The following is a 24889-nucleotide window of genomic DNA, read 5'->3' as shown; positions in this document are numbered from 1 at the left end:
TTTACTTTCAAATTTGTGACATTTTGGTGCAAGTCTGCTTTAAAAATAGAAACAGCTTTCTTAATTTAAAGAGTTTATAACCTGTTTCATTCTTGTGATCGCAAATTGCACGTTTACTCACGATTGATAGCCTTGTTCTAATAGAAGTTTGCGGAGTATAGGATTGTGGACATTGATTCTCTTAAAGCTTGTAATTGGTTGCTTATTAGTTGGAAATGATTGGTTTTGACAGAATGATTTCCCTAACAGGGGCCTGGGCCATGGAGCCTTTGGTGAGGTGTATGAAGGTCAAGTGACTGGTATTCCTGGTGAACCCAGCCCTCTGCAAGTTGCAGTGAAGGTAAGGACCATGTTCTTTCCATTGGTGTCTTTAATCACATACTGTAACTTTAAAGTTTTGTTGGGTTACATTCTTTTTGTAGTACAGCTTTTCTTTTGGCAAGAGGCACCATTTGTACTCCAACATCTGGACTTCACTTTTGTCGCTAGGCATCATGTCATTTGTGTGTTTGGCATCATTGAACATAGCTTTTCTCATTCATGTTCCCCACCCCCGCCCCCCAACACAAACAAAAAGAGTTTTCCAAACACTTTTTCATATCAAAGGGTGTCTTTATAAGTAATAAGCTTCCTGAGAAGGCAATGGGCAGATTGTGTTGATTCTGTCTGCTGTTCTCCTTCTGAGAAAATGATGAGTTAAACGCTGTGGGGAAATGTTTTGGAAAACTAATCATGAGGAGGCGAATGCTACAATTGTTCTAACATTACATGTGATGACTTCTGTTCATTCTGTACTACATTGCATTATGGCATCAGCCAGCGTTTGATGATTTCTGTTTTCTGTGATGTACTCAACAACACTTGTAGACTTTTTCATAGAAATGTTTAACAATTGGACATACTTTTCTTTTATATCTTTGTAATGGAATTGCATGAGTTATTGTGCCATTCTTTCACCTCAGAAACTTCAGTTTGATTCCAACTGATTGTTGTTCAGTGGTGGGGGGGGTGGGCGGGAGGGGAAGATGAAGTTGATGCAGAGGCACAATGTTCTAGACACAGTAATGGAGCTATAACCTGTATCAGACGACTTGACCTAACAATGCTTGACCCTGAGTACCTGAAATAGTAAAAATATTTCATTCCCCGCTACTAACATTCCTCACCATGATCAACACAAAAATTCACCAGGTAAAAGTATTAATTCCTAAGATCAATGATTGTTTTAATGTTCTCAGTTGCATAAACAATCCTCCATAGAAGAACAGTTATGGACTACAGTAATGGTGTTTACATCATCTGCAAATTAGAGGAAAAGGCTGTGCTCTCCACATGGGGAGAAATTCATCTTTTATAAACAAAGTTGTTTAATCATTTCAGAAGAAAACGATCATTTAAGGAAAAATTAAATGCTACAATAGGGGATGTCCCTGGACGAACGGCCTTCCTCACCTGTAATTATCTGTGATCTTGTGAAGATGAGCAGGATAATGAGTTTGCTAAAAGAGTGCACGGAGCAGCATTATTTCATATACCCTTTGTTGTTCTCATTACACTGATGTTCTGTCATTATTAACATAATGTGCTATTACCTCCTAGTTCTGTTAAGCATTATGACTTCCTGCTGGCTGCATATGGGGATAAAAATTGTTGCAGCTTTTTACAAATACAAATTGACAAAATAAATGGGGAGCCAGAGAAATAGAGGGCTGAATTTTAAGAAGGCCTAGCCTCCATGATCTGTGGCACAGGGTGCCTGAAGATGGCTGTAGATGAGGCCCGCCACAGACCTCAATGGAGTGAGGGCCCGGCCCAATCCTCCCGGGGGTGGCGAGACTCCGAGGCGGCCCCTCCGCCGCTGGGCGACGGGACCACAATTTACATATTCAAATTAGTCACATTAATAAATTTAAGTATACGTACCTGAAATCTTGAGGGCCGCCCGCACTCCCACGCCTTCAGATCCCCGTCCGGGGAAATGAGGCGCCACACTGGTGGGGAGTGGGGAGAAGGTAGGTTTATCAGTATGGGGGACGTGGGGTACGGTGTCAAATATGCGCAAAGGGTGTAGGGGATGGTGGGAAGGGTTGAACCTTAAACTTTGTGCAGTTTGCGGGGGGGGGAAGGTCAGATGTAAGAGATAAGTGTTTTTGGGGGGAAAGGACAAATAGTTATTGTAATTGTTATTGGGGGATGGGAAATGGGCATTAGAAATATATTTATTTACGTTTGGGGGATAGTACTTAAAAAATTTAATTATGCTGGCAGGACTTTAAAAATGGAACCAGCGCCTGCACACAGGCAGCTGATGCCATTGCTGGGGATGGACAGCCCGCCTCCTCAACGTGATTGGGGGCAGGGTTAGACCGCCCTGGCTATTTAAATGAGCCGCCACGGCTCTTTGGCATTGGGCTGTCATTTTTTGAGCTGGAGATCATGCTCTTAAAATCCAGCCCAGAGTGTATGGGCAAATGATGAAGCAATACAGTACCCAAAAGCCCATTTCATGGCCTGCGAAGTAGAAATGGCACGACAAAAGCAAAATACTGCAGATGCTAGAAATCTGAAATAAAGCGCTGTTACATGGGTGTGAGGAGGATTACCCTGCTTAAACTACTAGCATACCCCAGGATTATGCCTGGCAGCGGCTGGTGGCTAGCGGCATCGCTGTGTGCCGTACTCGAAGGTGCTGTGGACCGATGCAGCAAAGGATGGCACACCTTTAAGGAAACTGGCAAGTAGTGCCATATACCAGATGGTCCACATAGACATTGCATAAAGTGCAGCCTTTATCAAACTGTTCCAAATTATTGCTGACAAACACCAAGCCCTTACACCATATTACAATTCTTTCTTTTATCATGCCTCTACTCAAACAGAAACTGAACTGGAGTAGCCATATAAATACCGTGGCTACAAGAGCAGGTCAGAGGCTAGGAATTCTATGGCGTGTAACTCACCTCCTGACTCCCCAAAGCCTGTCCACCATCTACAAGGCACAAGTCAGGAGTGTGATGGAATACTCTCCACTTGCCCGGATAGGTGCAGCTCCAACAACACTCAAGAAGCTCGACACCATCCAGGACAAAGCAGCCCACTTGATTGGCACCCCATCTACAAACATTCACTCCCTCTACCACCGACGCACAGTGGCAGCAGTGTGTACCATCTACAAAATGTACTGTAGCAGTGCACCAAGTCTCCTTAGACAGCACCTTCCAAACCCGCCACCTCTACCAACTAGAAGGACCAGGGCAGCAAATGCATGGGAACGCCACCTCCTGCAAGTTCCCCTCCAAGTCACACACCATCCTGACTTGGAACTATATCGTCGTTCCTTCACTGTTGCTGGGTCAAAATCCTGGAACTCCCTTCCTAATAGCACTGTGGGTGTACCTACCCCACATGGACTGCAGCGGTTCAAGAAGGCAGCTCACCACCACCTTCTCAAGGGCAATGAGGGATGGGCAATAAATGCTCGCCTGGCCAGCGACGCCCACATCCCATGAACGAATAAAAAAAAAACATGGCATGCATTCAGGTCACAATTTAGAACTGATCCTCTTGGCATACCTACATTTTAAGAGAGCTTCACACATAAAATCACTGTAACTCAACCAACTTGCTGATGCTTGATCACTTACTGACACACAGTGGGCTGTGGAATGGCCACATGGCTGTCATCAATGTCTATCTACGACAGGAAAATCAGCAGTGGTGTGACATTAGGAGCTGTCACAGATCAGTTGGAAAGAAATCAATGTACTAATCGCCAGTTATCTATCTTATATTTGTGTTAATTTGGTTCAGTTGGTAACAGACTCACCTCTGAGTGAGACGGTTACACGTTCAAGCCCCAAACTGGGACTTAAGCTTGTAAATTAGGATGACTCTTCAGTGCTGTGCTGGGGGAGATGCTGTATTTTCAATGAGATGTTAAAACAAGAACGCGGTTGACTCTTCGGGTAGACATAAATGATGCTAATAAGCCCAGTAAACTGACCGTCATTCATCTCTCACCTAACACCACCTGAAAATAAGTAATTGATTCATTTAATTTGCTGTTTGTTGGACATTAATGTGCACAAATTGGTTATGACATAAATCAATGACTACACTTCAAGAAAGCGGCACAGTGGCGCAGTGGTTAGCACCGCAGCCTCACAGCTCCAGCGACCCGGGTTCAATTCTGGGTACTGCCTGTGTGGAGTTTGCAAGTTCTCCCTGTGTCTGTGTGGATTTTCTCCGGGTGCTCCGGTTTCCTCCCACAAGCCGAAGACTTGCAGGTTGATAGGTAAATTGGCCATTATAAATTGCCCTTAGTATAGGTAGGTGGTTGGGAAATATGTGGGGATGTGGTAGGAATATGGAATTAGTGTAGGATTAGTATAAATGGGTGGTTGATAGTTGGCACAGACTTGGTGGGCCGAAGGGCCTGTTTCAGTGCTGTATCTCTAAATAAAAAAATAAATAAATAAAGTGATCCGTTAACTGTAAAGTACCCAAGGATATCCTGAAGACATGAGAAGAGACAAATGAAAGTTTTTTTTCTTTCCTTGTGTGTGGGAAGCACATTGGCTGATACTATAAATGGTTCCGATTCTATACTGGAAGGAGTAAGTGGCAAAATATTGAGCGAAGTGTTAGGGACAGGTAGAAAGGGGTGTGGGTGGTTCCCACTGTTCACCTCCCAACTGACCACAATTGTGTTTGTTAAAATGTTGCCTTTGAGTGCCCTTATGGTCAAATAAACAGACAAATGAAAAGTTTTCTTGTATGTAAAAAAAAGTAACTATTTTTACTCTATTCCCGAAATGGTCACAACCTCACCTATACACACATTCACTCACACACATACACAAGAATAGATGGATATAGAGAAAATGGTAAGTAGTTTAAAGTTCAAAGTGAGGTAAGTGGTTTACAGTAAACTTGTTGAATCTTCTCAGGAGGACTGTCTTTTTTAAAGGTGCAGCCTGGGTGTTTATAGCCTTGAACTTGTTGAGGTGTTGTAGAGTTCTAGTGGTTTCAACTCCGCACAAAGCTGGTAGTGTGGATTTTATTACCTTCACAGATGGTGAGTCTTAAAGTCACTTTGTTATGTCTCTGCTGTGGTGGTTGCTCAGTTATTGTTCAGCAGAGTCCTTCTTGCTTAGCTGGATCTCTTTCACAGCCTCTGGCTGGACTGCTTTCTGAAGGTATTGGCTTGATCTCTCCTCTTTCTCCAGAGGGCTATTTAAGGTAAAAATCCATCAAATTAGTGTTTCTGTTAGAAGATACATGACCATCTCCCCTGGTGTGACCACACAATGGACCAGGATGTGGAGACCATAGCTATTGATTGATGTCTGAATGGGAACCATTCTGTTAACATGGTGCTATTTCACACCACATCATTTTGGTTTCGGCTGTGAGTCAGTCTGTCTCCAGAATCCTTTATTAATTAATTCATATCAATAAGAATCATTAATATGTAATAGTGCTCCTTTCAGTTTCAAAGGGGTTCTCTCCAGAGCTATTTCAGATGATGTTAATGAGTTCCATCTTTTCAGACAGGTTTGTTGATTTCCAGTACCAGAGGAGTCACATGACCACTCCTCCATTTTGACTGTAGTACACGTGTCCATGTTCTTATGGATTTGTTGACTTTTTAACTTCATAATTCTTCCATTCATTGTTTATTTCATCACGGCTCCTGTGCATGACAGAGGTAATTACCATAACTTCCAATGGCAATGCCACCTGTAGAGATGCGGGTGTCGTTAAAGTAGATGGCATAGATCTGCAATTGGTTGTATGCCAACCTGAACCCAGTACTCCAATCATTGCCAGGTAGATATGCCAGGTAGCAGGTATGAATGGTGGCATATAATGGGTGCAAGCAGTCCAGCTCTGGTGTGTGCTGATCTCCCTGGCATCCTTTCATCCATCTTTTGCCAACAATTATGAGGTGTTGTACTTCTAATGCTTCAAAGCAAACTATCATTAATTTTAACTTACCTTTCAGACCCCAATGTGATTCATCACTTAGATTTCTCTTTTCATGAAAGTTTGTATTTTAACGGCTGTTTGTTCATGCCCCTCTTTTTTTTTTAGCTCTTTCCATTCTGCTGAAATCTTGCAAATTCTTCCATTAGTCAGCTTTCTGCTGAATCAGCAAATAAAGGGCCAGATTTTGCTGTAGAAATAACAGTTAGGATATAAGCGTTATTTATGTGGAATTGGACAGCAGTTTCTGGCAACTGCACATGTGCAGTTTAACAAGGAAAACTGTAAGTTGCTGTCGAAGATGTGATGAACTTCCCGGAAATGACATTCTGCCATCTGACTCCCCATTCAAATACATTGGACAACATGAAGTTGCTATCCTCACCTCATAGATTGAAATAAACTTGCCAGAAAAGGATAGGCCTTGTCCATTCCAGTGTAAGTATCCTTTTAACAGTGTGGTAGACCTTATTTATTGCCAAACAACCTGACACTGAAAATTGAATCTTATTCCTTCAGATTTTAATTATTATTGGAGATCTAATTTCTTTTTTAAATGTCAATATAAATTAATAACAAAAGCCAATACTTACAATGTGCTGTAAACTAAAGTAAAGAACAAAGCGTTGAACGTTTTGAGCTCCATTGATTGTGAAGCCTGCTCTAGATGGGCAAAGTGAGTGATCAGCCCAATCCTGATCAAACAGAACAAAAAAAATCAAGCATGGCTTTGTTTTTGTGTACCATAACGTTTAAAAGCAGCTATGGCTTTTCTAGGCCAGTTTTAAAGACCTGACAGAAAATCACTTCTGTCACAAGAGTGACACAGATCCAGCTATATGGATCTGAACCTGGTTTTTCAGTCTCCCATCACCTCTAACACATCCATGCCACTGACCTTCGTGATTGAAAAATATACTCTAATTTTTTTCCTACACAAAACTTGGGAGGGCAACAAATTGGTGGCCATCTTGATATCTGATATTTCATTTTTTTTTATAGTCGGAAGATGCTTTCAAGACAGATTCGATTAAAATTTGTCATAGTTTATTTTAAAGGAAACAGTCAGCAGAAAATTATTGTGCAATTTTTTTTTGGTTACTGATCTAATCTGTTCCACAGGCGGCTAGTGTCAGCAGTGCAGTGACATGGTTGCCTTCAGCGTCCCTGAGTTAAGCAGAACAAAAATGAGTCAGGCCTCTCACTCTTAGGGCTGGATTTTGTGCAGGAGGTGGAACTCCTGGTGCCGGGCCGAAAAGTTGGAAAGCCCTGCCTCTGCATTTTTTCTGACTCCTGGAACGATCCTCTGGTCTTTTGGGCTCAAAGTTTAAGGAGGGAGATACACAATCCTTTAAACACTAAATAAGGACGGGGATCCCGCCCCCCCCCCCCCCCCCGCCCCCCAAGAGCTGACAGCCAATCACAGGGCCAGCAGCTCAGTAATATTGGCAGCTCCACTGGGTGCGGTGGCCACTGGTGGTACTGCAGAGGCCTCGGGCCCAGGCCCAGCGGTGGAACCCCAGACAAGAGGTAGGTGAGGTGGGGTCGCCGAGGCCAGTCTGACTGGGGATGGTGGGCGAGCGTTCAGTCCAGGGGAGGGAGGGGTCCTGGGGGTACATTTGCTCCCAGGGGTCCTCCATGGGCCACAAATTGCCCACGAAGGAGGGATTCCTCCCCCCCCCACCCCGAAGTCTTCATTTTCCGAAGCGTCCTCCCTGTGTGGCGGAGGTCCCCCCCCGCTGCTGGTAAGATCCCAGCGGTGGCAGGAAGAGGCCCTTATTTGGCCTCTGGGCAGGAAGGCATTGTCAGCCTATCCCGCCCCCGGGACAATTGCAACCAGGATTGCCAGAATGGGTTCCATTGCGGGTGACTCTGCCCTGATTTTCTGGTCCCCCCAACCCTGCCACGAAACCAGCCATCAGGATGAACACAAAATCCAGCCCTTGGTTTGATTGGATGTCAGGTAAGGACAGAGTTGGGCTCACTATGGTATGATCGACAACTGGCACTCAAGCCCCAAAAATCTGCAAGATTTTGAGCACACCAGGGGCAAGGATGGAATTTGGGCAAGGCCCAGTTATCTCAGGTCTCCACCGCCATTTTCAGCCTTGACATCTCTGTTAGAAGTGGGTGAAGGAGCTTCTTGAACCTGCCCCAATCTGTGAAAACTAATGGAACTGGCAGAATGATGTAATCTGTCCAAATTCGCACCAGTCCCAACTCAGTTACGCACGGTGTTTGAATCATGCATACCAGGGCCTGATTCTGGCAGAGGTTATATTGACAATAATCTAAAAGGCCATTTTGCCTGCTGTAACTGATACACCTGGCTCTTCAACACAGACACATGACAATGCAGATAGTTTCCTATCCACTACCCTCACCCCCCACCCCCCCCACCGTGCTGTCCCTCAACCCTCTCCTTCCTGTTCCCCCCCACCACCCCCAGCCAAGCAAGTACCCCAGCAGCCCTGATACTAGCACACGCACACACCTGAATTATGCAAATACACTTGAACCCATGCATTCAGATAGGGCCAGGGTGCAACTGGTCAGTCGGCAATGGCTTTACAAGGCGACATTGTCCACGCTCACAGAATGGACACTTGTGCAATGTAGCAGAAGTCCATTGACACCATTAGACCATAATATAGAAACAAATTTTAGTAGGTGCTATGGCCAGGAAGCTTGCTTGCTTTTAGCACATATAGGAAAATAGTGATTTTTTTTTCATCCATTTATTTCTGCGAGCATGCACTTGGAGCCTTTAAGCTTATATATCCAAGAGGGGAATGGGAATGGGATGAGAAAAGATTCAGCCAATACCAGTATCCGTGAATAGCATTAAGAAATGTACTCAGTGGATTTACATAAAATAACTAATTTTGCTAGAAAGCATTAAGGCGCAGTTTAAAATAAACTGCTGATTAAAACAAAACAAGCTTCTGATTATCAGTGCTTTTGTTTACATTGCTGATGCAGAATGAAACAAAACTGCTTTTTTTTTTATAAGCTCATTCGTTTTATTTGGTGGTTATAAAAGTTGTTCCCATTAGATTTTTGAGTGGAAGTTTAATGGTGGAATTTACTGAGGCATTTGTAAACAGTGTTGACTCTGGGCTGCTCAATTTTGATAATGGCCACATTGATATTGCCTTTCAAAATCACATTGTGGTTATTATCCAAAACTCAATTGTTTTGGTAGAAAGTGAATTGTTTTAGTGAAGCACTTCCTCATTTCCCTACGATAAAGAATTTAGAAAATGACGAATATTGGATAAAATATAGAAAACAGCAGTGGCTGTAAACTATAACAGCATGGGTTTTTTCTTCATAATCTAATGTTGCAATCTGTTCTGTAGTAATGCCACAGGTGCTGATGGCATACATCAGGATGCACATTGTAAGGACTTATTTCATAAGCCAGTCTCCCAGCTCTTCCAAATCCAGCAAGAATCTTCCTTGGGAGATTGTAATCTCCAGCCTCAGGATTACAATTTCCCACATGGATGCAACCTGCCATTAATTCATGGCCTTCTTTTGCTTTCTGTACCTTGAAAGTAAGGGAACTATGGAGGCAGGACCTTTATCTTTTATATTCTTTCCCTGTTCTCTTTCGTTATTTACTTATCCCATTCCTCTTTGATCATTTTTAAGCTGCGGCTCAGTAGCAGCACTCTTGTCTCAGAAGGTTGTGGGTTCAAGTCCCATTCCAAAGACTTGAGCACATAATCTAGGCTGACACTTCAGTGCAACACTGAGGGAGTGTTGCACTGTGATTCAGATGTGACGTTAAGCCAAGCCCCCTCAAGCGGGTGGTAAAAGATTCCATAGCTCTATTCGAAGAAGAGAAAGAGTGTTCTCTCCGGTATCCTGACCAATACCTAATCCTCAATCAATATTAAAACAGAAACAGATGATCTGGTCATTTATTTCATTGCTGTTTGTGGGACCTTGCTGTGTGCAAATTGACTACCACACTTCCCTACATTACAGCAGTGACTACACCTCAAAAGCACATTATTGGCTGTAAAGCACTTTGGGACACCCTGAGATTGTGGAAGGCACTATATAAAAGTTTTCTTTCTTTCCATACTTTTTAAAATTAACTTGTGTTTCCCCATTTTTCGTGCCTTACTTGTTCTATTATTCTCTCTGAATTCCGGTGCGCTGCTGCAATAACAGTGATGTGCATTCCATTTCCTAAACCTTCTCCTCCTAGTGCCAAAATTGTAGAATTTAGAACTGTGTTGAGACTTGTTAAACTCATCTCATGTAGAGCAAAAGATACTAACAGCAGAGATGTGTTGATTGAGAGGAATACTGGAAGTACACAGGATGCGATGAATCAAGAATGATTGGACAAGAAACGACTCACACAGAAGGTCCAAGAAAGATGGTTTGGGAACGTTTCAGATACATGGAACTAGAAGCTGAAGACAACCAAGGAAGCACAGGACGAACAATGTCAAGAGTGATTTGCCACAGAAAGGGATATAGATGACTGATGTGGCCAGGCTACTATGGAATCAAAATTAATTGACTGAATTCATTCTGCCCCAACATCGGTGCTGAGTTGATGGATGGGATTTATTCGTCGTTGTAGGTCTACAGTTGCCAACTCTGGCTGGACTGATTTACAAGAGGTTTTACCGTAAGGGTGGCACAGTGGCGCAGTGGTTAGCACCATAGCCTCACAGCTCCAGTAACCCAGGTTCAGTTCTGGGTACTGCCTGTGTGGAGTTTGCAAGTTCTCCCTGTGTCTGCGTGGGTTTCCGCCGGGTGCTCCGGTTTCCTCCCACAGCCAAAGACTTGCAGGTTGATAGGTAAATTGGCCATTGTAAAAATTGCCCCTAGTGTAGGTAGGTGGTAGGAGAATTATGGGGATGTAGTAGGGAATATGGGATCAACGTAGGATTAGTATAAATGGGTGGTTGTTGGTTGGCACAGACTCAGTGGGCCGAAAGGCCTGTTTCAGTGCTGTATCTCTAAATAAATAAAAAATCTCTCGGCTCCACTGGCCCTGCTCCTTGCACTCCTGACATGCAATCTTTCATTTACCTTTATGTCAGAGGCCTCCAACAGTCCCTTTCAGGACGACTGGTTAGGCCAGAGTAAAAGTGAAAAACCGAGTGATGCATGCTTTGCCCAGTTTTTGTCGAATTTGAGAGCAGGGTGATAAAACAGTCATTGCAGTCAGTTAATGCCCCCAAAAAAAGGTGAAAAGTGAGTTAAATTCTCCACCATTCTTGGTACCCTGATTCTGTGTTATAAACAGATTACACAGTTAGTGTGTACCATGTGTTATGCTAATGTCATAATTGGACAGGCATTGTGTGAATGAGTTGGGTTTCATTTCCGGGTCCCATGCATTTTTAACAGCCATCTAATTTCCCACTGGAAATGACAGATGATGTCTGCCCATATACGAGTGGATACAGTGTAATGATATTTAAATGACAGGTGTAATTGAATGTATTTTATTTCATTTACACCTTAGCAATGCTGGGTGCAGGAGACCCCTGGTTGTCCCTGGCCTGCAGAATTGCTTTAACATTTTGGGGGGGTTGGGGGGGTGGTATCAGTCAAAGAACACCAGCCTGTAGGATGGTTTTTGTCTCTTACCACCACATAAATGCCCCCAACACCTGCCCATCCAAGCCAGTCATTTGAAAACCAGTTCTGTTGAAGGGTCACTGACCTGAAACGTTAACTCTGCTTCTCTCTCCACAGGTGCTGCCAGACCTGCTGAGTATTTCCAGCATTTCTTGTTTTTAATTTGACAACCAACATGAATAACTTACATCCTTAATATCAGGGAAGGATTACAGACAATATTGTAACTGTCCATTCAGAAGGTCATGCCAGTATCTAAATCCACTTGGTTCACAGTCAAGCTAAAATATGATATAAACCAAGCAAAAAAATGCAACTCTACTGTAAATTATTTCAGTTGTAGCAAGTTGGTATTATGTTGGAATTAACAAGGTTTAAAAGATGCTTTTAAGTGGCAATGTGCTACTGTCCCTGAGGCAGTAATTATAACGGCTTTTAACAAGGGAGACTGTCACGGGTGAAAGACGTGTGCAAGTGGCAGCTATTTCTGCTTCACAACAGCTCAGACTTCACTTTGGTCGCTCATTTTCCTTTACAGCCCAACAAGTGATCACAGAACACTGCTACAGATGGCCCTTTTGAGAAATGCATGGTTAAAACGTTTGGTAAATGCCTCTTCTTCTGATTTTCTATTCTCTTTAGACATTGCCTGAGGTGTGTTCTGAACAGGATGAGCTGGATTTCCTGATGGAGGCCCTGATAATTAGGTAAGATTGGCTTAACAAATTGTCAGAGGAAGCAGTAAGGTCCCATGCCTTGCCAAAAGCATTCAAAGCGACAATTTTACTTCGTCTTTTCCCATTTTTTCCCTTTTTCCTTTCTTCTCATCCCAACCACCCTCCACACACCCCCCCACCCCCCAAAAAAAATGGCCACCGCCGTTCGTGTATTTTTTCAGTTAGTGGTCAGGATGATCCATGGAGTAGATAATTCCAAGAGAATGCTGCTAACCCACCTTAGTTTCCTTAAACAGTCTGCAAAGAAATTCATTCTTATAGCTGGGTCAAAGTAGATAAGCTCAAACCAAGGAATGCCTGCAAATCTGGACATCTATTTGAGACTGAAACAAATCTAGGGCTATACCTATCATCATTTAAAAAAAAAATCCCAATAGTTCTAAAGCAGCAGATCCTGTAAGATAAAGGCTAATGTTTCTGGATATTCAAGGAAGAGATTTGAATGCATTGACTGACCTGAAGGCCTTTCTGTCAAAGAGGTGGATACAGATGTTCCTGATGCTGCCACTCGTTCCAGGCAGTACTACAAAGTGTCAAATCCTTCTTGGGTTTTGCCACTGAGAATGGCATTGGACTCCACCATGACCCCTGAAATCTGTCTCATGTCAAGAATGGTTTTCAATATGAAGGTGATGCATTACAGTAACTGGGGCCCAGAGAGGTAAATTGACCCTGATGTCTGCTAGCTGATGTGTTGCACTTTGTTGATGGGTTTCTTCTCTTAGCAATTTACAATTTATGATCTGAGATAGTAGATTGAAACAGTACGAGAAAAACCCCACCTTCAACAAAACTGAAGACAGGACTGTAATGTAGAGTAGTGGTGACTTCACCTTTAAGAAACCGTACCTTTTAGAGACCTGGCCACTGATGCAACTGATGACTTCATCATATATATATAAGGAGGAGCACCATTTTGAGAGTCACACTCAGCACATGGCTTACAGAGAGCACAGACACACACCAGTGAGGAAAAGACCTGGACCTGAGATCATGAAATGTAGATAAGTAAGACAATAAACAGTGTTTGTGTTGAATCCAAATATAAAGCCCACAGTCATCATTTAATGAAGACTTAAGAACACAGCACAACACTACAAGGAATGACTGATACTATCTAAATATATTACACGTTTCAAAATGGTTGGAGTCTTTTCAAGCATTCACAATTAATCAGTTAAGATTAAGAAGTGGAGTTAGACAGAACTTTTTCACCCAAAGAGTAATAGATTTCTGGAAACATTTTCCAACAAAGATTTGAAAGTGGACAGTACAAATGGACTCAAGAGACACTTAGATATGTTTCTAGAGAAAAAGGGATTGAGAGATATACTGAAGAGGTGGGTAGGTGGGGTTAAATAAGGAATAGGAGTGTCTTAGATCCGATTGGTTAGGTCTAATAGCCCCGTTTTTGGAGAATTTCTTCTTAAAGTGATTGTATGGAACTTTTGCAAGTGGATTCTGGGATGGAACCCATTTCTGCTGAGTTTCTGTCCTGTAGCTTTCAATGTGATCTGGGCCCTTTCATTTGTGCTCATTAACTTAAAATTGAATGCAGAGGAATGGCATTGGAATCCCCAAATCCTATGACATATGCTCCCCTTGCACCACAAGTAAATTAGAATGGAACAAATGAGGTGTGGCCAATATCCATTGATACTGATGGAAATGGTTTACTATGGAGCCTACAGCCTAAAGAAACTTTCAAGAGAGATTGCTAGAATTGCGGATGAGCTTTTAAAACATTCTTTTTGCCTTGCAACTGGATTAAGTTGGTTTTGATTTGAGAACCTGACAGCCCCAGAGACCCCTGGGAAATCTTTGGCCCCACTGATAGTGACAGGGTCTGAATACCAGGTACACGATTACCTATAGGTATTCCCTTGTATGTAATTTTAAAGGAGGAGGACAAGGACCAGTGCAGGAGAGGGGTGTTCTCTCTTCACAACAAATTTACAGGGCATGCAGATGCTACAAAGACTTTATAACTTAGAACTGTGTTTAAAAAGTACACTTCACCAATGATTAACTATTAAATGATGATCTGTGGCCAGAATTGACTGCTTGGACAGCTCAGCATGTGGTTGCAAAATTGTTGATGGCACTCAACATTTTTGCCACGTGCTCATTTTAAGCAGCCACGGTGGATCTGTGCAGTATCAGAGTATCACTTAAGAGTTCTACAAAATTTCACATGCACCATCCATTATATCTACCTGACAGCCATCTCACTAAGCCATGCACTTTCCTACTCATCTGCTTACCCCAGTCTGCTTTTGCAATCTTCGGCCATTCTTAGCTTTTAAAAGGTTACACTCCTTTCTAAGCCCTACTCCCAACACATTACTGCCAGCCTGCTTAGAGGTAGCACTACTGAAAAACCAATGCAACTGATCAGATTCTACAATATGTGGTGTGATCAGCACAGGAGATGATTGGCAGGCAGAATTGGCAGCTGAGAAGTGCAATAACAGTATAAGTACCCTTGTAGTTTTTCAGGGCCATGAACTTCTCCAATTCCTAGAAAAACAATGACATTCCGAATTGGTAGAATATCTGTTCCCACTTCCCATTAAAGTGTTGCCGTTTTGCTTTAGTAAATCTTGTTTAATCCAGACAGCTGGGGATCTCTACAATTGCAATAAAAATAAAATTTAGTAGGAATGAGATTCAATCACTTTAGTTGTCCCCAAATCTCTCCCAGATGTTCTGATATGTGGTCCTCATGGATCTTCTCGTACATTGTCACATAATCAAATGGTTAATGGTTTTCTTAGAATGGTAAATTTGTCCTTTTTTGCAACTATTCCAGTAAATTCAGCCACCAGAACATAGTGCGATGTATAGGAGTCAGCCTGCAGGCTCTTCCTCGCTTTATTCTACTGGAGCTGATGGCAGGAGGAGACATGAAATCCTTCCTTCGAGAGTATCGACCTAAACCGGTAAGAAGTGACCATTTTTTAATAGAAATGTATGCATGCTAACATGTATTCCTCACTGATTTGTTAAGTCTGATTCATTTGGAATGGCTCCACCCGAGCCACCATCGAGCAGGCCATTGGGCTGCTGAAGATGAGGTTCCGCTGCCTCGATCGATCTGGTGGAGCCCTGTAGTATGCTTCAGCGAGGTCTTGCATATCATGGTGGTCTGCTGTGCTCTGTGCAGTCTAGCACTGCAGAGGGGGGAGGCCTTACATGACAATGAGATTCATGAGTGGCATTCATCCACCGATGAGGTGGACACAGTGGAGGGAGAGAGGCAAGCAGCAATGGCTGTTGCCGATATAGCACTGGAGGCCAGACAGGTTAAGCAACGTGCAAAGGAGGCAAGAGACAACCTCATAATTACCCGTTTCCAGCCATCCTGATATCCACTGACTGAGAATGCAATAAAGATTCACCTTCAGTCGTGTATTCTGTCACCTCCTTTCCATTTGTGCTCCCTGACTTGTGACCAGTTGCAATATGTGTTAGTGCACATGGGAGAATATATGTTAATGAAGGCTGTGGTCACATTGGCATTGCACTAAGAAGGAAGGGGGAAGACAGCCACTCACAATTAAGGTATAATGGCATATAGCTTTCATAAAAGAACTTTTAATTGTTGACGACATTACATATTATCTACACCTGTGAGTCCCAGAATGTGACTAGGTGGTTTTCTTAAAACGTTTGTGAGTGATCATACGTGGTGATCCCAGCCGCAGCAGCTAGGCTGGAGGCAGGCTGCCCCTTAGCCTGTGATGATTTGGCGGGTGTCCTCTGGCTGCCTGAGGCTGTCCTGCACTGGTGCATTTCTCTCCTCAGGCATCGCGGCTGCTAGAGCTGGGCTCACTGGCAGAGGGGCTGAGGAGCCAGTGTCCACACTCGGAGCGCCCTGAGCGGTGCCCCAGATGTGGAGGTGAGCCTCTCCTCCTCTCTTTCAAGGCTCACTTGAACCTCCCTGCTCAACAGAGAAGGACAAGGAGCTGGAGAAGTCTCCAGGCTCCTGTTCCTTCTTTCGCCATGCCACTGCTGTGTCGAGCTCATAGCCAAGGCGATGGTGTGCAGGTCGCCAACCTCTTGAAGGAGGAAGCCATGCCCTCACATGCAAGGGACATGGCAGCACTTGTGGCATGGATGAACTCCCCCATCGTCCCCTCATGGCTGCAACTCCAGCATGCCCTGTGCTGTTGACACCAGAGGCTCGTCATCAGCCTGGGGCTCAGCATGGGCCTGGCCATCCCCAGTCCTCCGACTGTCAAAGGCCTTGGCTGTCTCATCCTCAACCAGCTGCTCGGGCATGTGTGCGGTGCTCTCACCAGCTTGTGAACCTGGTTCCACAGCCGAACGGAAACACATCGAGGTGAAATTATCTGGGCTGGTGGAAGGTGCAGGCGAGTCATGAGACAGTGCATCCTCTGAGCGCTCCTCCTCCTCAGAGGCGGACAGCTGTCCCCCGGGCACACCAACCTGCATGAGAGAACACAAACATTGAATCGGCTGCACAGATATCCTCATGCCAACCATGCGTGATGTGGTTTGCCATAATTACTGAGTATGTTGATGGCAGTCAATCCTCACTCTGTTGCAGAGGGACTCCAGTCTCCCTGTTCAAAATTGTATGGCAGCCCTTGGTCCCGCCAGTTCCAAGGCCAGGAGCCAGTCACGCAAGTATAGATGCACCAAGGTGCTGATGAATCTAAGGTAGGAGTGAATGCAAGGCTGACAGACTTTTAAATATATCACCAGCACCTGCACCAGTCATCTGGCGGCGTAATTGGCGACTCTCATCGCGCTCCCGCCATGTGATTGGAGGGGCCCACGTCTCCAATATGCAAAATGGCTGTCCACCATGTGATCGCAGTGGGGTGACCACCCATGTGACTGACAGGAATGGTGCTCATTTCCAGGCCCGCCACTGGGAAGGGCAGTGCGATCATTAAATTCAACCCATCAGTTGAAAAATTGTCCTATTTTATTCTTAACTCCTGTTCTTTAAATGGGCTTGCAACTGATCTCCTGGTTAATTTGGATAAGGCCAGCTTTGTTGGTTGCAGTGATTCCCCCTCCCCACCTTAACAGGCTCAATGTATAATTCACATCTGAATGACCATTTATGAGGTGTCAGTTCATATGTGCACAAAGGATCCCTTTTTACGCTCACATTATGCTGATCCATTGCCAGGTGACACAGATTAAATGTCAGCATTTAACCTGATGCTTTATTTAGACAGTGTTGGCAAAATGTCAAATGTTACTATTTTCTGAATTTCTGTAGTTCTGATTGAGGATAAACCCAAGGTGCATGGAAATGAAATCCGTAGATTTACAATTTTTTTATAGACTAGTTAAAAGTGCTTATGCAATCACTGACATTTGAAACCTAACTAATACTTGTTATAGTGTATTGGCTGTCAGTTTTGTAGCACTCATTGAAACTAGATGACAGAGTGTAAGAATGAAATATGTACCACATACCATGAAATCCGGACATTCAAAATACTAAGCAGCAAAAATAATGAAATGTTTCATTTATGATTAGGCTTGTATCATGTTATCTGCCTAAAGCAACAAAAATCACCTAATTACAAAGTTTAGTTTTAAGCAATTCACTCTGTCGCTGACTGCAGCAGGTATTTTGCAAAGCTATCAAGCGGCTGCTTATATAATTAGGCTTTATTGGACTTGCCTCCTTTCACTGAACTCATTTGATGACTGGTGATAATTAGAGCTGAAAAATGAATCAACAACTGATGTCTGGTCCTTTTGAATCGAGACTCCCACTTCTTCCCTCACATCTCTTGCTTTCAGAACTCTACCTCTCCCTTTGTCATGCATATACTTAATCCTGCCCCTTTTTTCAGTTTTGTGGCATGAAAGAGGAGGTAGAGTGCTCAAATTCAGAGTGTAAAACTTATTACCCCGTTTTCACCAACCATCTGCCCGCTTCCATTGTGACTGGGGCTTTCAGAAAGGTGACCAAGGCCCTCACCAGAAACAGCTGAGAGTCTCCTAATACAATGCAAATTGGGATCTTATGATGTCAATAGGACCCAGGTGCAATTTTCATAGTTCCTGGGCAGTGGTACTCGATGTAGAGCAGCCTATTAGCAATCCTTTAATCTCTGCCTCCAACTCAACGAAAAGGGACACATCAAAATTGGTCCTTTTTTTTCCATTTAATCTTTATCTCTCTCTCTCACACACACAAGAAGGAGAAGATCAACACAGGAATGCAGGAAACTCCATGAGAAGTGGGCAAGTTTGCTATTCTCACATTCATTGAAAGTTCTTTTCCTGGTATATGGGGCATCAGTAAATCCAGTAACCTGTAGTCTCTTTCAGTATAGGAATAAGGCTGACAGAGGGGACAGCTCAGAGAGCACAGAGCCAGAGATAAACCCATTTCAGGGGAGGGGATTTAAACTCAGTATGTAGCAGGTGGAAGAGATTCTTTGAGACATTCATTGGCAGAAGGGTAGATGAGGTTGAGAGGCACAATGAAATAACAGGGAAGGACCAGAAAGGGACTTGTTCGATGACTGTTTGCAATCATAATGGCCCAGAAATTGTTGTAATGGTGCACCTCACAGGCATCACTGTGAATTGGATATTTTTGCACTACAAATTTCTGGAATTATGAATTTATAATGGCACGATGACATCAGCAGGGCATATGGGATGTCACGAACATCGGGCTGGATTTTACCTTAGGCGGAAGGGAATTCGCCACCAACGTGAAAGCCGGTGGCGAACCCGCTTCCGCCTAGCCCAGGCATCTAACCCGCATTTTACTGGTTCCTGGGCTTTAATTGTTCCGAGGCGGGACTTCCACCCACTTGAGGGAGGAGGTTCCACCTCAGTGAGCTGCCAGCCAATCTGCGGGCCGGCAGCTGTTAGTCCCAGCAGTGCTACCGGGAGCGGTGGCCACTGCTGGGACTTCAGCCCAGCCGACGCCAGGTAGCCTGGAGGGATGGTAAGTTGGGGTTGCCTCACCAAGGGGATCGGTCCTTCCCTGGTGAGGCTGGAGTGGTTGTTTGGGGGGAGGGGAGCATCTTGGGTCCCGGGGGTCGGTTGGGAGGGAGGGGCAGCCCTCAAACCAGCACTCTGTGCCTGACTGCCCTGGGGCGTGGAAAGGCCGGCGGTTATCACTGGGTGGCCTTTCACGTGCCCAGCACACCCACTTGCCATGGGTAAAATGCACATGGAGGCGGGTAAGGGCCCTTATGTGGCCATTAAATAGCCACTTAAGGGCCTTGATTGGCCTCGGGCGGGCGGGCCGTTTCCCACCACACGCCTGCGCCATAAACTTGGCCGGAGGCGGAAACGGGGCGGGTCGGCTTCCTGGAGCCTCCCACTCAATTTTACGCCGTCCCCACGCCACCATCCGACCCGTTGGGTGGCATAAAATTCAGCCCATTGAGTCCAATGGTCTGTCTCCTTAACCAATTAAATTTAAAAATGGAGAATGAATGACAGTGAAGGAAATAGAGTGAATTAGAGTCAAGTCAGACACCAAAAGAAAAATAAAGAGAAGGAAAGAAGACTGGAATGAGAGGAACAATTGACAAAGGAAAGGTAAGAAAAAAATGAAAAAGATTAAAATTTTAAAAATCTCTAGGAATAATTTACTCCCTGCAAAAGTGAGAATCCATGGTTTCAACTTTTTCGCGTTCTGGGTCTTCAGGTTGAATGACATGTCAGGGCCATACATCACATCATTAACAGGGTCCTTACAACATGAAACACCAACCTTAAATGCCTGCAGTAAGAGTCATTCTTATTTAGGTACAAATCAAGCACACTAATGGGAGGTTGATGGCGAGCTCCTGTTTATAAAGAGCTAACAAAGCGGTGTAAATCACACAGCACTTTATGGCAGTCACAACTTATGCCATACCTCTTCCTTTCCATAAATTGCTGTTTTTAATGCACTAATAATGCATTGCAAACTCACTATTATTTTTCCAGCAATTTCTGGTACATTTGAGATCAATAGAAAGGAAATTTGGACAGGGTATATATTGGGCAGCGATTCATGACCATCCATTTTGTCTCCCTGCCAAAAATGGATTTCCCCCCTGTAGTTGGTATAGAGGTTGTAGATGCATCCTATTCTATGTGTGAACTCCAGGACACATCCTGCATCCTGGATAACCATGTGTGTAGGAAGTGCCACCAGTTGCTCGAGTTCAAATTTTGGAGCTTCAGGAGTGGCTGGGGTCACTGCAATGCATCTGGGAGAGTCTGAGAGTTTCCTCAATTGTACATTCCGTGATGTGGTCTCCCTACAGCTACAGAAGATGCAGGAGGTGAGGGAATAAGTAACCACCAGAGTAGGAGGAAGACACATGTAGTGTAGGAAGCCAGTGGCACTCACTAACTAGTTTCCAGAATTGAATACGGGGAAGGGTGACAACTCCTTGGGGAAACACAGTAAGAATCAACCCCCAGCACCACAGGAGATTTGACTACACAAGGGAAAAATAAAGAGTAGAAATGAAGTAGTTGCAGGGCATTCAATAGTTAGAGGCATAGACGGGCATTTCTGTAAACACAAATAATTCCAGAATGGCCTCACTGGTGCCAAGCGGGTGCAGGATATTCTGTGAGGAGAAGGGGAACAGCCGGAAGTCATGGTCCATATTGGAACCAATGACGTAGGCAGAAAAAATGTTGAGGTCCGACAGGCAGAGTTTTAGGAGCTAGGAAAAAGATTAAAAAACAGGGCTTCAAAGGTAGTAATCTTATGATTTCTCTCAGCACCACTCAGTTCCAGTGAGTATAGAAACAGGAAGATACTGCAGGTGAATGCATGAATGGAGAAGTGGTGCAGGAGGGAGGGTTTCAGATTTTTGCAGCTTTGGGACCAGTTCAGGCTCAGGGGAAGGCCATTCATACAAGATGAATGGGTTTGCATCTGATTAAAGCTGGGACAAATGTTCTTGCTTAGAGGTTAGCTAGTACTGTTGGGGAGGGTTTAAACTAATTTTGCAGGGGGGAGTGGAACCAGAAAATACCAGACAGGAGCGGAAATTAGATCAGAAGACAGCGAGAAACAGCAGTAAAATTAGAAATAACCCAAAAATTGCAGGGAAAATAGCAAAAGTGATGAAGAATGTATTAAATTGTATGCACGTCAATGCCCATAATGTAAATAAGGTTGGTGAGCTGCAGGCACAAATTGTTACATGAGGTCATGACATGGTAGCGTAAACAGATACATGGCTCAAACAAGGCCAGACATGGATTGCTAATAATCCTGGTTATCAAATATTCAGTGTATAGTGATGAGGATAGTTAGAAGCTTCAGGATGAGATGGGCAGAAGCATGACAGATGGATTTCAATGTGGAAAAGTGTGAAGTGACACACTTTGGGAGAACTAATATGGAAAGACGGCAAGCGACAATTTTGAACAGTGTAGGCGAGCAGAGAGGTCTTGGTATCAGATATACAAATCCTTAAAGGATGAAGGGCAAGTTGATAAAATGGTTCAACATTATATGGTTTACTTGTGTTTATAAATAGAGGAACAGAATATAAAAGCTAGAACTTTATAAATCACTGGCTGGGCCTCAGCTGGAGTATTGTGGACTATCTGGGCAGCTCACTTCAGGAAAGATGTAAATGTTCAGAAAAGGTACGGAGGAGGTTTGGGGACCTCAGTTATAAGGAGAGCTTGGAAAAGATTGGACTTCTCTCCTTGAAGTAAAGAAGGTTAAGTAATGACCTAGAGTTGGCGTTCAAGATGGAAGGTTTTGATGGAGAACATAGGGAAACAATGTTCCCCCCGGCAAATGGGTCATTAATTAGTGGTCATGGATTTAAAATCATTAGGAAACAATCTGGAGGGGTGATGAAGAGAATTTCTTTCCACTCAGAGTTGTTGAGATGGAATACTCTATCTCAAAAGGTGATGGAAGCTGAATCCATAAATAATTTTAAAAGGGAGTCGGGCAGGTACCTACAGGGTTATGGAAAAATGCGGGAGTGTGGGACTTTCTTTCAAAGAGCTGTCACAGACATGACGGGCTAAATTGCCTCCTTCTGTGCTGCAAGTTTCCGTTATTGTATGACTTTGGAGAAAATTCTTGCTGGATCACTTTTCTGGCCGAATACACTGAGTAAAACTTTAGTTGCTTGAGTTACCATGGACTCCCAGTCCTTTTTGACATTGAGGAGGGAGCTCATGGATTATAGCGAATGGGAAAATACAATTCTTCAATAATCTGACTGCAGAAGTTGAAGTCACGGATCTTAATTGTGAAGTTTATTCATAAAAGTGGATAAGTATCACTCTAAATTAATTCACAATTCCAGTCCATATCTTAAGTAAGTAACTGATTTACAGTTATAAACTTACATTTCAAATGATTTGACTCAAGTTTATGAAGGGAAGTGACAAAATTGATCCCTATAAATGCTTACTGTGGTGAAAGGCCCTGAGGTAAGTGCTATGATTAAAGCTGTGAATTTTATTCTCCCTTCCTTTATTACTGACATTATGACACATTTATACTGCCATTCCCATTTGAAGATGGCATGCCAAGTCTGATACTGTTTGACCTGGAGGAATATTGATTTTGTGATGAGAAGAATATGGATTTTGTAATGTAAATCCTGAAGATATCTTAATTTGTTGAAATTTGTAGATGTATTGAGCTTGTGATGTATATCATTAAGTTATATTGGGATAGATCTTGATTCTCTGCAATAGTGTAAAATGGGTGATCGCGAGCCCACAGACCTTTTTACATTTCTCCTGATTGAAGTCAACTGTAATTTATCTACCTGCTGCTGCTTTCACTTTTGCTTTTACTAATTTTATTTCTTAATAAACCTGATCTGTAATGGGCCTGAAATAAAGGGCCAGATTTTCAAAGCGCTTTGGGGGCAAGCATGTGTGTGGGTGTGGATTGCAGATCGCATTCCCGGAAGGGTCTCTGGATCCCGACGCCTCCGGGACACGCTCCAATTTTCAAAGTGAGGGTGGGGGAGGGGAAGGAGTCAGAAACCCGCTCACCTCCATTGAACGGCCTGTTGAACTCTTTGAGGAGCAAGTCTGCAATTTTCAATTGGGAAGTCGGTGAAACCAAACAGGCCGGTGGACGTTGGTGCACAGCTGTCAGGTTCAATGCGGGGAGAAGATAAAAAAATTTTTATATAAGGTTAAAAATCTTGGGACCTGGGGGACCTTGTGTTGGATCGTGCACATTACATCATATTTGGCCATATGGCCACTTTCCTGAATGATGAGGCTGCTGGCCCTCCGAGCAGCTGCCTGCTTTCTTCCGCAAGACAGTGGCAGGCCCCATCATGGCTGCCGTCTGCCTTTGCCGCTTGTGCTCTGCAGGGTGCTCCTGCCTACTGGTGATGGTCAGCGCCACTAATCAGACGCCACACTCGCTTCAGGCCTAATTCGGGCATTTACATTTAAAGATAGCGTCACATGAGCGACACAAATGCACACGGGGTTGAGACCCGAAAATTATCCAGGCAGCGGGTTACCGACCCTGAACTGAAAATCCATCACAAAGTGTCTGTGAATATTATTTGCCCATCAGTCGGAGAGGGCCAGAGTAATTGGACCTGAAAATGGCGAAGGATCAATGGTCTACCACACCCAAAGGAAGACCCTTCCACACCCCGAAAAATGACACAGCCCCTGGTTGCACCAGGTCACCACCATTGCTTCCGTGCCTTGTAAGAAGCCTGTTTGTTAAAAGGCAAATCTCATCGGGCAGAGCCGGGGCTGTGGACCCCCTACACTGACAGGTGTTGCTAAATTGAATCATTTCCAGTTGCTGATATGTTGACTGAGTTGAGCTGTAACAGCATCCATTTGGTCGAAACTGTGCCCCATTAATATGGTCCAGATTAAGGAAGTGACCAGGACATCCAAACAAAGCTGACAGTTTCTTGATCGGTCTCCTTACCCATGGGACTGAAGGAAAACTGCCAGAGGTTGGGTGAGACAGGGATGGGGTTGTGGGGGGGGTGGGGGGTGGTTACAGAACAACTCTTCTCCCTTCAAGGCTGGTGGGTGCTGTGATTTCTGGAAGCAAGGGATATGCAGGAGCTGGACATGAACCCATAGTGGCACTTGCACCTGCCAGTCAGCACTGCAGATCATTGATGAGCGTGACGCCGCTAGGATTATGTCCCAAACAATTTCATTGCCCATGTTTCCAGTGCACTTATCTGCAATAAGCAGATTATTGTTCAACTGGGCACACTGCCTCCTAGATTGCTTCACACATTTCAATTCATTGGAAGTTTGGCCTTGCTGTTGATACAGTTCTTTACATTGGGCACAAGAAAGACTATTTAGAGAACAGCCAAGTTGAAACAATTGATGGCAGCTTAAATGGGATCAAATCTCATCTGAAGACCAAAATGGGCTGTTCAACTTTTAAGTCTAAGTAAATTGCTGGAAGTGAACAGTAGTATTATACTGTGAGTGCTGCTGGGTATAAAAGATGTGCAGGTTAGAATTAGCACATCTGACTGCAGCAGCAAAGGACAAGGAACGAGCATACCTTTCAAAAATGCTTCAACAGAAAG

At 43.9% G+C, this 24889-nt stretch overlaps 1 protein-coding gene across 2 annotated transcripts in view; it reads left to right on the top strand.

The window, feature by feature from the left end:
* LOC137376531 (ALK tyrosine kinase receptor-like) overlaps window positions 1–24889 on the top strand; it is a 1023571-nt gene that overhangs the window by 883886 nt on the left and 114796 nt on the right. For both annotated transcript variants that reach the window (XM_068045253.1, XM_068045252.1), the window contains exons 21-23: window positions 250–340; window positions 12247–12311; window positions 15154–15283. In XM_068045253.1, the coding sequence (XP_067901354.1) occupies window positions 250–340; window positions 12247–12311; window positions 15154–15283 (286 nt within the window). The remainder of the gene's footprint in view (window positions 1–249; window positions 341–12246; window positions 12312–15153; window positions 15284–24889) is intronic.

This window comes from Heterodontus francisci, chromosome 13, assembly GCF_036365525.1.
Source record: "Heterodontus francisci isolate sHetFra1 chromosome 13, sHetFra1.hap1, whole genome shotgun sequence".
NCBI classification, from domain to species: domain Eukaryota; kingdom Metazoa; phylum Chordata; class Chondrichthyes; order Heterodontiformes; family Heterodontidae; genus Heterodontus; species Heterodontus francisci.
Note: the sequence above shows the minus strand (reverse complement) of the source record. Positions and strands in the feature narration are given on the sequence as shown.